This window comes from Dipodomys ordii, unplaced genomic scaffold, assembly GCF_000151885.1.
Source record: "Dipodomys ordii isolate 6190 unplaced genomic scaffold, Dord_2.0 Scaffold78, whole genome shotgun sequence".
NCBI lineage: Eukaryota > Metazoa > Chordata > Mammalia > Rodentia > Heteromyidae > Dipodomys > Dipodomys ordii.
This window is the reverse complement of record NW_012267294.1, coordinates 7479044-7491363: the sequence shown is the minus strand read 5'-3', so window position 1 is coordinate 7491363 and position 12320 is coordinate 7479044. Positions and strand designations below refer to the sequence as shown.

The following is a 12320-nucleotide window of genomic DNA, read 5'->3' as shown; positions in this document are numbered from 1 at the left end:
TTCCTTCCTTCCTTCCTTCCTTCCTTCCTTCCTTCCTTCCTTCCTTCCTTCCTTCCTGTCTTCCCGCCTGCCTGCCAGCCTGCCTGCCTGCCTGCTTATCTGCCTCTCTCTTTCTCTCTTTCTTCCCCAGTCCCTTTTTGTGCCAGAACTATGGCTTGAACTCAGGATCTGAGCTTTTTTTTTTTTTTTTTTTGCCCAAAGGCAGCACTTGAGTCACAGCTCCATTTCTAGCTTTCTTGGATGGATGGCTAATTAGAAGTAAGAGTCTCACAGACTTCTCTGCCTGGGGGTTGCTTTGAACCTCAGTCCTCAGATCTCAACCTCCTGAGTGTGTAAGATTACAGGTGTGAGACACCGGCTCCTGGCTTTGACTTTCATTTTCCAAGCATGCTGTGCTCTTTCTCACACCCACTGCCTTCCACCTTTGTGTCCTTCTGGTGACCGGTTGGATCTATGTGTATCTTGAACATTATGAAGGGGGAGGTCCGAGGAGTCTAAGATTGAAACCACGGGATTCCATATGCACTATACTGTGTTAGGAGAAGGGCATTCATCTCAACTAAGAAATTATCCTCAGTCAAGATGAGCAGTGCCAGCCAGGCCCATTCATCTCTGCAGCCCCTGGGCTCGTTCCCTGGGGTGAGTTTGTGACTGCTGATATTTTGCCGTTTTCCTGTCTGAAAACTCGGGGACACACTGTGAATCAGCACTCCTTGGGGACAGATGCCATTGAGTTAGAGGAGAGAAGAATCTGACTTGTGGAACTAAGTAATGACATAGAAATTTACTAGCCCAGATGGGAGTTGGTTTTCTTTTTTTTGAGAGGAGTGGGGAGAAAAGGGAGGAAAAACAACAAATAAACCCAAAAGGAAACTATGTGAAAACCTCCATACTACAATCTGGAAGTGATAGACTTGAAGATGCGAAAGTCAGCAGGTTTGGTATTCAGGATTTTCACGGTCACATTTAACTTGTCTTCACGGTACGCAGAACATTCTAGATTATTGTCCTCGTATGGGATCACTGCTAAACACAGATTCCTTTGGGTGGTTTTGGCTGTTTGCCTTGAGTATTGGAGCCAGTTAATGTTGGATATGAATTTACCTCCTCTCCTTCCACCCCTAAGTGAAATCCAGTCCTGGGAGCTGGGCCTTGGGACACTTGAGAAAGTTCCGCCGCTTGTTGTAGTACATGTTAATCATCTCAGAAGAGAAGATGTCGGTGGTCAGAGGGAAATACCCAGCCCCTTATTTTTGATCAGCCAGGCCTGTGTTGTGAGATGAAGACACAGGATGATGCGTTCTCAGTCCTAAAGGATCTAGAGCTGGTCCAGCCTATGGGGGTATGGCTCAGATGGTCCAGCATTCCACTCCACAGAAGCATGGAGATGTCTTTATCTGCAACAAAAGGGCTTGCTCTTCTCCTCTGTGGCTGTGGTACCCAGGATGCTCAGTTCCCTGGGCAAAGGCCTGTACTCGAGCTCCATCTTTGGGATCCAGATGCCTCAAGATTATCCCCTGTCCCCCTTCTTTCTCTCTCTGAAGGTACTGGAGTTGAACATAGGGGCATCATGCTCTCCTTTAGCTTTTTTTGCTCACAGCTGGCACTCTACCACTTGAGCCACACTACCACTTCCAGCTTTTTGTTGGTTAAATGGAGATAAGAATTTCATAGACTTTTCTCCCTGGGCTGAACCCAAACCCTGATCCTCAGATCTCAGCCTCCTTAGCAGCTAAGGTTACAGCAATGAGCCACTGGTGTCCAGATATTTTTTCTCTTTATTCCTCTCATAAAAGAGCATAATTAATGTCCACAGCACACACTGTGATAATTGCTGGGCAGTATACAGGATTTCAGTTGTTTCTCAAACCTTCCTAGAAGAGAGACATTAGTGACTCCATGTATATGATTATAGAACCTGAAGCTCGAAGAGGTGTACTTGCCCATCCCATAGTCCCTGAGATAGCTGGAATTGCAAACAGGTTTGTCCAGGTGGACACTACGTATTTGTTCACTAAATGCATTTACATTGAGGGGACCCGGCAGATACAGAGAGAAAGAAGGGTGAAGGGAAGAGGAGGGCATCAAAAAGGAGAGGCAGTGTTGACTCTTGCTGTGTTCATGTAGCCTGGCCTCCTTTTCTGTGCTGGCTTTTCTGTTTTGCAGGTTCTCTGCTCAGCCAAGTACTAGAATGCAGAGTGGTGGGGGTGGGGTGGGGGTAGGTCAGCTCCTTAAGCCTCTTTTTCACTGGCTGAGCTTGCTTCTTCGCAAAATGAATACCATCATCTTCTCTCTCTTTGTGGAGTTTGGGCACAGCGGTGGGGCGGGGGTGGAAGAGAAAAGCTATTATCTGTATGGAGTACTTTCTGAACATTTCTTCAAAGTGGATAGAAGCCATGTGACCCTCCCTTGGACCAGCTCACCCCCTTCTTCAAACGCTGGTTCATCTGGAAGGAGGCCTCACCCTCCCCAAAGCTCCACAAACAGGCCACCTACTTCTCATTTCCAGTGAATGTCATTGAAAAGCCGAAGCAAGCTGACTATAAACTTTTGAACATGTGCCTCTCATCTGCTTAGCAGAAATCCCTGTAACTTGTTAATAGTTCCCTTCTTATTTTTATTTATTTCATTTATTTATTTATTTATTTTGGGGGGGTAGTGAAACCCATCGAGGCCTTAAATCAGTACCGTTTGTTCCATCTGAGAAAGCCATTTAGAGTTGTAGAAAGTCATCTGCTTCGTTGGACACTTCCTGCTGCAGGGCACCAAGGGTCGGGGCCCCGATGGAGCTGTGTCTACCCCAGGATGGTGGGATGGTGAGGCGGGCTGAACAGGTGGTCCCCACTCCTCAGGGGCCTCATAAACACCAGAGCAGGGAGAGCAGGACGGGCTTTCAAAGAGAGGAGGACCAGGTACATGTCTCGTAAAACACAAATCTCTTTACAGCCAGAGTCAAATTTCTCCATTGGTGCCAGAGCACTTACTGCCGTGCTGTTCCTGGCATTGGGGGTGGGCTGGGGTAGGGGAAAGAGGAGAAGAAACGAAGCTCTGAGCTTTCTCAGGGCACATGGGGAGAGGCCACCAGGCATTCCAGGAGTTGCAGATTCCTTGCAGAATCTCCCCCTTTCACAACTCCTTCGTAGGGTTCCTTGGAAGTTGGCCCTGGCCACTAACACCACACATGACTGTAAGCCTTGGACGCAACTCCAGTTTGAGAAGGGCAGAAATTGAAGTCCATTGGTTCTTGCCCTTCATTTCACAGCTAAGAGGTAGAAAGAAGGCTGCACTGCTCAAAGTTGGGCAGAGGTCAGGGTACCTGGAATCAGCCTCGAACTCTTCTGACTTTAGCTAGCAGTTGGCAATATTCACAACACTGGCTTTATCATATAGAAAAAACAGATCACCTTATCTCTTTCATAGGAATTTAAATGGTAGAAAGAGGAAGGAGCATCTCCTGAACTTGTCCAATGACAAGTTATTTTTAACCAAGAAAGAGATGATGTTAACTTTGCTTATAAAAAGACTTAACTCCGAAATAAAATTAAAGAGCTGTGTATTGTTTTACTTTGACAGTGAGTTCCACTGTCTGCACTAGTAGTATAGGCTGACATTTTGTGTTTCTCCCACTAGCAGCTTACTTCTGAGTTCATCTTTGAGGTCATCTGCCCTTTGACTCTCACCTGGGACTTGCTTTTTTTTTCTAGAATGTTCTGGGTGTTTTCTTTCTTTTTTTTGGGGGGGAGTCCGGTCATGGGCCTGAACTTTGAGCTTGGGAGCTGTCCCTCAGCTCTTCAGCTCAAGGCTAGCGCTCTACCATTTGAGCCACAATGCCACTTCCAGCTTTTTTTTTTCTGCTTATGTAGTCTGAGGAACCGAACCCAGGGCCTCAGGCATGCAAGGCAAGTGCTCTACCACTGAGCCACCTTCCCAGCCCCGTTCTGGGTGTTTTCTTTGGGTACCCAATCTCTGGAATCTTGCTGATCTTCTTCAGATTTTCTTCACTGATAAAAAGCTTCATGTTGCGTCTTTCTACCTAAAATGCCCTTTACCCTTTTCTGGTATCTAGGTTCTTAGAGTCCTGGACAAACACTGTGGGTGACAGAAAGGGTGCCCCATGCCTTGAGGGGTGGCAGCTGTCCTGTATCCTGACACTGTACTGTAATGGCGGGGAGGGAAAGTTATCAGGGTAACTGCAGGGAAGGTCAAGCAGCCACTCACTCAGGAACTCAGTGACCGGGAGAGAGACAGAGAGTTGGTGCTCTGCACTGCGTCCTGCTCCTGGGAGAGAGGAGGTCTAGGAAGGTCATTCTTTCCACATACCTTTCGCCACATTTTTCCCCTTTATTTCCTTTTGGTGCTGTTCCTAGGGCTTGAACCCACAGCCTCAAGCTATCACTTGGCTTGGATGCTGTCTCGTGTTTTTTTTTTTTTTTTTGCTTAATACTGGTGCTCTGCCACCTGAGCCACAACTCCACTTTCTGGCTTTTTGGTGGCTAATTGGAGATCAGAGTCTTATGGACTTTTCAGCTTGAGCTGGTTTGGGAACCTCAATCTTCAGATCTCAGCTTCCTTGGTAGCTAGGACTACAGGTGTGAGCCACCACTGCCCGGCCTATTTCAATTGTCTTTTTTAAAAGTAAGACTTAATAAGTCTTTTGCAGAAAAAGACAGACTTCAGTGTGCTCTTTTTGGGGGGGGGGGAAATTCATCTTCTTTTACTCTTTGGTAACACCATCCAAGATGAATTGCACTTATTACCTGACTTATGGAATTATAACCTCAGTATAACACCTTAATAATACAATAAAATTATATTGATAACTAATATGTGGTCAAAGAGAGTGCCACAGTTCTGTCAAAGCCAGCCACTCTTCGCATCTTCAAAGGTGTCTGTGTGGTGTCCTGTGCAGCTTGGGTTGGGCCTAGACAGACTTGTCCTAAAATTCTCAATGTCACTTCTGTTTCATTTTTCAGGGGGCAGCACCGGCACATCCCCAACCACCTCCAGCACGGGGACACCATCCCCTTCAGCTTCTTCTCATCTTCTATCTCCATCTTGTTCTCCTCCCACTTTCCATTTGGCCCCCAACACTTTCAACGTGGGCTGTCGGGAGAGCCAGCTGTGTAACCTCAACCTCTCTGATTACCCGCCCTGTGCCCGAAGCAACATGGCCGCCTTGCAGAGCTACCCGGGGCTGAGTGACAGTGGCTACAACAGGCTTCAGAGTGGCCCCGCGTCTGCCACCCAGCCCTCTGAAACCTTCATGGCTCAGAGGACTCCATCGCTCATCTCAGGAATCCCAGCTCCTTCCTCGTTGTCCAGCAATAGCAAGATGGAAGCCTACGGTGGCCAGCTGGGGTCATTCCCCACTTCCCAGTTCCAGTACGTCATGCAGGCGGGCAACGCGGCCTCCAGCTCTTCATCCCCACACATGTTTGGGGGCGGCCACATGCAGCAGAGCTCCTACAACGCCTTCCCCCTGCACAACCCCTATAACTTGTACGGATACAATTTCCCCACATCCCCTAGGCTGGCCACAAGCCCCGAGAAACTGAGTGCCTCCCAAAGCACTTTAATCTGCTCCTCGCCTTCCAACGGGGCCTTTGGAGAGCGGCAGTACCTGCCCGCGGGGATGGACCACGGCATGCACATGATTAGCCCTTCACCCAACAACCAGCAGGCAGCCAGCACCTGCGATGGCAGGCAGTACGGGGCCGTCCCTGGCTCCTCCTCTTCCCAGATGTCTGTGCACATGGTGTAGAGCACTGCCAGGATGGCACGGAGACCCCCCACGGCCTCCTGCGCAGATCCTCCTTTTGGGAGCCCCAGTGCCTTTGGAAAGCAGTAACTATGTTATTATTATATTGTTATTATTATTTGTGTGTGTGTGTGTGTGTGTGTGTGTGTGTGTGTGTGTGTATAGGAGGAAAACACATGCAGAAGACCCACCAGAGACACTTGGCAGCTGCTGAAGGATGTGAGCATAAAGCACCCGCAGCTCAGTGGCCGCTCGCCTGCTTTCCAAGCCTTCGCTTTAGAAAGCTTCGTCTATTGTCAGAGCGTCCTTTGAAGAGACTGGATGATCATTTTCTGATCATGTTAAAGGAGATGCTAGCAGTTAGATGCCATAAAACCATACACACGCACACACACGTGCACACACACACACACACACAGAGCCTACCTACCTATACAGAATTCCACACATACATACATCGACACACACCAACTCACACACCCCAACATGCTGCATGCTGGCTGGGCGAACTCTGGCACAAGACTCCGAATGGGTGCTTTCCCCAGAAACTGGGCTACAGACTGCAGCATGGACTGCCTGCCTGCCTGCCAACGGCTAGCCTCTGTCTGCAGCAGCTCAGCCTTCATCTGGAAGAAGGGCTTCTCTGGAAGCCTTCACTCCAAGCCAGGCAGGACGACATCGCTGCCGCGCAGCCGGACTTGGCTTCCTGGAAAAGGTTGATTTTTTTTGGGGGGGGTTACTCTTGACTCTCTTTACTCAGTGTGCCATTGTGGAGAGGGCCCAGTGATGTCTTGTGAAGAGAAGAAATGAAGGAAACACAGACAGACAGAGCAGAGAGCTGAAGAGGGGGCAGAGGCCGAGACTGAGAGAGGAGGAGTGCATGGTGAAGGGAGTTTGAACCCACTGAAGAAAGTCATTAGGGTTTACCCTGTCGAGGTTCTAGGGAAAAATGCTGGGGTAACGGAGGAGCAGTGTTTTGGGGACAGGGTGGTAGTGGGGCACCAGTGAGGGTCTGGAACAAGGGGCGGATTCACTTTTTTTTTCCTCTTTTTTTTTTTGTGTGTGTGTGCTGGTATTGGGGCTTGAATTCAGAGCCTGGGCCCTGTCCCATAGCTTTTTCACTCCAGGCTGGCACTCTGCCACTTGAGCCATACCTCCACTTGTGGATTTTTTTTTGGGTGGTTCATTGGAAATAAGAACCCCCCTGGGCTGGCTTCCAACTGAGATCCTCAGATCTCGGCCTCCCGAGTAGCTAGGCATGAGCCACATGTGCCCAGCATGACCCTCATGACCCAGGAAATAGGTACGTCATGCCCAAGTGCCCACTTGAGAGCCTGCAGCCTGGTGGGGTGAGGCAAACAGAAGTGTGAAGGATAGATTTTATAGACTTTCAGGTGATGCCAAGAGCAGAGGTTGCAAGTAGAGGCCTGGCCCCCAGTGCTAGGCCAGCACCTCTGATCCCAACTGCTTCTCCACTGGACACTGTGGCATGAGAAATCCTGCCAGGTTCCAGGGAACTGAGGCTGGGTCGTCTCCACATATCCACCTGCCCCGGAGATCTCCATATTTGTGCCAGTACTGGGACTTGAACTCAGGGCCTGAGTCTCTCCCTTAGCTTTTTTTGTTTATGGCAGGTACTCTACCACTTGAGCCACAGCTCCACTTCCAGCTTTGTGCTGGTTAATTGGAGAGAAGAGTCTCATGGAACTCCCTTGCCTGGGCTATGTTGAGCTGCAATCCTTGGATCTCAGCCTCCTGAGGAGCTAGGGTAACAGGCGCAAGCCGTGGGCCCCCAGCTAGATCTCTATTTTTATCCAATAGTTCATTGCTTTTGAAGTTTGGGGTTTACTTTTTTTCCCATTGTTTTTCCTTTTCCCTTCAGATTCTTTTAATGCTAATGAAACAAGTTGAAGCTTGGTGCAAGCTAGAAATTTTAAAGGGTGTGGAAATGCAAATACAGTAATACAAGTAAAAATAATACAGATATTATTAAGATTTTTGGTTTTGAGTTGTTGTAGATAAATGTATTTATATACCTAGTGGGTATCCAATATTATAAATATTAAAGAAGGGGGCAATAAAAGGGTTATGTAAAATATGTAACATGAAGAAAAGGTGTATAAAAATTTGCCCTTATGCATGGAACTGTCTCCGAGTGCCAAGCACAGAAGCCGCTAAATAAAATCCTCGCAATTGTTCTCCGTGTGTTTATTCATGCAGAGAAAACGAACGACCTGGTGCTGTGAGCACAGCACCTTTGTATATACCTTGCAATCGGTCTCTATAGGGCTGCCATCATGAAGGAACGGTGATTGCCAGCCCAGTTCCAGGGAGATCAAGTGAATTTTGTTTGTTAGAAATATACACAGAATAAGAGAGCGGAACAAATACAAGATTGTGGCTCAGTGCTTTCTACTACTGTTTGGGTTTTGTTTTTGTTTTTTCCAAAATAAGATTACAGGGACTAAAATAACCAGAGATGGCTTCACAGAGAAGGTTGAACTTGAATTGTCCTTTGAAGGATTTTAGGAAATAACACAAACTGAAGAGAAAAGGGGGATGGAGGGTGGTGTTCTAATGTTAGGGTGCTGGGCCAGACAATAAAGGCACAAAGACACATGTTCTGTGTGGGTTGATGTGTTCTGGCAGAGGATTGATTAAAGGATTAAACATGTTTACAATCCCCCTCCCCCTCTTCACCTCTCACCAGTGCTAGTTCTGGGGCTTGAACTCAGAGCCTCTCCCTTTGCCATTTCATTCAAGGCTGGTGACCATTTAAACCCACTTGTCCTTTTTTTTTTTTTTTTTTTTTTTTGCTCCTTAGTTGGAGATGAGTCTCAAAGGCTTTGCTGCCAGGGCTGGCTTTGAATGATGATCCTCAGGTCCCAGCCTCTTCAGGGTTACAGGCGTGAGCCACTAGCCCCCAGAAAGATGTTTCCTGTCCTAAGTCAACTCATCACATTCTTCCTTCTCCTCTTGGTGCCTCCCTCTAGACCCCACTTTCCTCTCTGGCTCTGTTACTTGGCCAACTCAGGGTTCTCTCTTGTGTCTTGTGGGGGGCTCAACTTACATCCCAGTACCTCCATCTACTCCCTGAGCCAGGGCTCCTGCATGGTTGAGCCACCAGGCTCCCTGACTCAGGCACTGTCTGCAAAGTGCCCCTTGCTCCCTCCAGCCATGGGGGAGGGTGAACGGGGCCCTCACTATTTAAAGCCAAGGAAACATTCATCATGCTTTCCTTCTTAGCTCACCTTCCCACTCAGAGCACTCACCTTTTATGGGCCAGCCTAATGTCATTTCCCACTTCAGATGCCTCCTCCGCACACTTTCTGCTTTTATTATCCTTCATTGCAAGACTTGAAGAAGCACAGCAAAACACAGAGGTTTTGAGCCTTAAAAAATTGTGTATTTTTCATCCCATAGAGCCCTAATGGGCAAAGATGGCAGCCAAAGTTCGTCAGGTCAATACGGAGTGGTTCTCATTCTAGACTTTGTGACAGGCGTTCCAAGCATTCTCCCCGTCTTCCATAAAGACTGTCCTTCCTCCCACCACAGACAGAGAAAGGCCCTTCACCTTTCTCTTAATGGTGTAGCAGCCATACTTCCAAATCCCAGGACACGAATGTGCATTTTCCACTAATTTTGTAATCCAACATGTCGCCCCTGGCCGAGGTGGCTCTTGTCCAAGCAATAGTTCCGGAAACCAGTTTCCTTCCATTTCCTGGCAGCTCTGTTTTCGAGGCGTAGCTTTGCAGATGGGGAAAAAGGAAAACTAGAACACGGGACATTTTTATAAGCCAGGTCTGGAATTGGTTACATGACTTCCTTTCCATTTCAATGGTGAGGACACGTAGCTGCCCGTGAAGTAGGAAATGTCATTTAATTGAGTGGCTGGGGGAAAAAATAAAAACATATTTGCTAAGCATTGGGGTATCTTTGCTAGTCCTTGAGCAGACCTAGTCTGAGTTGAGTGAATCTATAACTCCAGTGGGTAAAAATCTAACTTCTAGATACAGCTTCTTAGTTACATTTTAAGTCAAGCTGGGATAGCCAACTGCACGGCATTGGGGTTCAACCCTTCTGTCAAGATCACTGCAGGGCGGGGGGGGGGGCGGGGAGAGGAGCGGTTCTTCCACTCTCCTTTAAACATTGTGAGGATTCATTAGCTTCAGCATGAGTTTTTCTCAGTTGGTAAGGACTACGAAATGAGGAATCTTTACCAAATACTTATTATATATGCCAGGCGAGTGCTCTACAAACACCGTTTGATTTTTCAACAACCACTTAAGACTGATAGGATGATGGTGATGATAGTGCCCACATTCCATGCAACAGGAAAAAAAGCTGTATCAAGGACAAGAATGTTGCTAACGGTCATACTCAGTATGATTGAGAGCCTACACTATTTATACAAACTAGTTACTTAGGCAAAATGCTAAAATAATGTGCCCGGAAGTCATGTTATGGGCCTTATTTTACTCAGAAAAAGCCCAGGTATGACAGGCTATGGAAGTCATCTCTGGGGTATTGAGACCTCCTCTGCCTAGCCTGTCTTCAGATGACATTTGCTAAAATAGAGTTTTTAGGCCCCAGCCTGCCCGGGAAGGCATTCCTGGAAAGAGGGGGCGCAGGACTCTTGGGTAGCTGGGAGAAGACTACTTGACATAGTCTGAGCAGGGATGAACTGTGGCTGGTGATTGTAAATGAAGTTGGACAATACAGAGCTCTAAGGAAGTGCAGAAGCCCCTGGTCACCTAATTCAGTGTCCTCATGGGATTTAGGAAACTTCATGTCAAAGAAAATAAACAATACACGGCTCAAGTGTTGTACTCCAAGGAACTAGGCATTATCAGTCAAGTGCAAGTCTGGATGGATACCAAGTGCTGTGCAGGGCAAGGGACTGACTATAAGGAGCAGCAAGCTGGAGTAGTAGGGGGCATTTATCTTCTAATTATAATCCATAATTATCCCGGATGAATTGCAAGAGCCTGAGCAGAACTGCAGTCTCCTCTTGCATATCTAGAGATGGACACTACTGATGCTACATCCTTGAACACACACACACACATCCTTACACCCACCTTTGTGGGTGATTTCAGGGGCTTGAGCAGAACTGCCACACACCCCCCCCCCCCCCCCCCGTGTGCATCTCCAGAGGACAACACCATGAATGACTATACCAGCTGTACACTGCGGTCTGATGACGCGAATGCACGTCGACACAGCTCGCCGCAGAAGGGCTGAGCAGAGAGTGAGAAGGTCACTGGGAAGGTGTGAGATGCATGGGGAAAGCCAGATACCAGAGGAGCTGCCTCTGCCGGGCCAAATCAAGCAAGACCGAACAGAGGCGGCGTTGCCTACTCAGGCATTTCATAACCCCACGCGCAAGGGTGCGAGCTGGGCCGAGATCGCTACACTTGTGAATTATTTAACTTAGTCTCCGGAATGACTAGCTCTTTTGTGACTTGGCTCTCCTCGGGGATGTCACACCTTAGGTCTATTGGGCTTTACTGGAGAATATTTTTTTAGGTGCATTTTATGCTTTCTATGATATAATCCTTTCTGTTTGGAGAAATAACTAAGAGTGAGTAGTAGGGGGCATGTTCATTCTGGCTCTTTGCAATAAGCTGCAATCTTACTGGTCGGCTGTCTGGGATCTTTTTGCTTTAACCAGATAGGCATTATTAATAGGAAAGGAGAAGATTTTCTGTTGCTGGCCATCCTGGCGCCTTGAGTATCCGAAGCCTTTGAGCTCTCACCTCTGGTGGGTCAGAGGCTTACTGCTCCCTCCACTGATCGCCAGGGCCTATAGATGCAGGTTTTACAAGAACCAGCACTCAAGGGCTACTTTGGCAGAGAGAGGGCACTGTGAGCAGACCCAAGCAAGCAGTGGTAGGCAGCACCTGAGATTGTCACGACTCATGTGCAGGTCTCAGATGTTGGACTGTCAGCACTATTACAGTGGTAAGTATTGGAGGTCTCAGGCTTTGGGTGTCTGAGACCCATAGTCCTTAAGGCTTGACAGCCACCTGGAACTCTTCTAATGGCCAAGGCCAACATATGCTTGTCTTCAGCTCTTCACAACCCCTGCTGTCTCTGTCACCTGCAGTTCATATGCTTTCTGGTCCTCTTTGGAACTCTTCAGCATGTCCTTACATTGTTACTGCTCCACTGCTGCTCCCATGATTCTCTCTCTGTGTTATCAGCTTTTCATTGGGCCTCACCATACAGCACCAGGAACAGCTTTCAGGCGGATGCTGACCCACAAAGTGAGACCAACAGCTGTTTACATAGCCCAACAGGAGGGTCGCAAGGACATCTGTATCAACCATGGCAGTTCCTCATACACATAAAGGACGGTGCTGCCACCAATCACAACAAATCTTCATGCAAATGAAGGATCATGCCTCCACCAATCACAGCAGATCCTCATGCAAACAAAGGACCCTGCCTGCCCCAATCACAGCAGATCTTCATGCAAAGGAAGGCTTCCTCACATTTGTCATAATCTGGATGCCAATGACTACAGGGTATCTGGGTTTGTGATAGCAAAAAGCCTGGT

The 12320-nt window shown here is 47.9% G+C and overlaps 1 protein-coding gene across 1 annotated transcript in view; it reads left to right on the top strand.

Moving 5' to 3' along the window:
- Positions 1-5855, top strand: part of Tbx15 (T-box 15) — a 37285-nt gene extending 31430 nt beyond the window's left edge. The window contains exon 7 of the mRNA XM_013024677.1: positions 4974-5855. Within this exon, the coding sequence (XP_012880131.1) occupies positions 4974-5761 (788 nt within the window). The 3' untranslated portion in view covers positions 5762-5855. The remainder of the gene's footprint in view (positions 1-4973) is intronic.
- The last annotated feature ends 6465 nt before the right edge of the window (positions 5856-12320 follow it).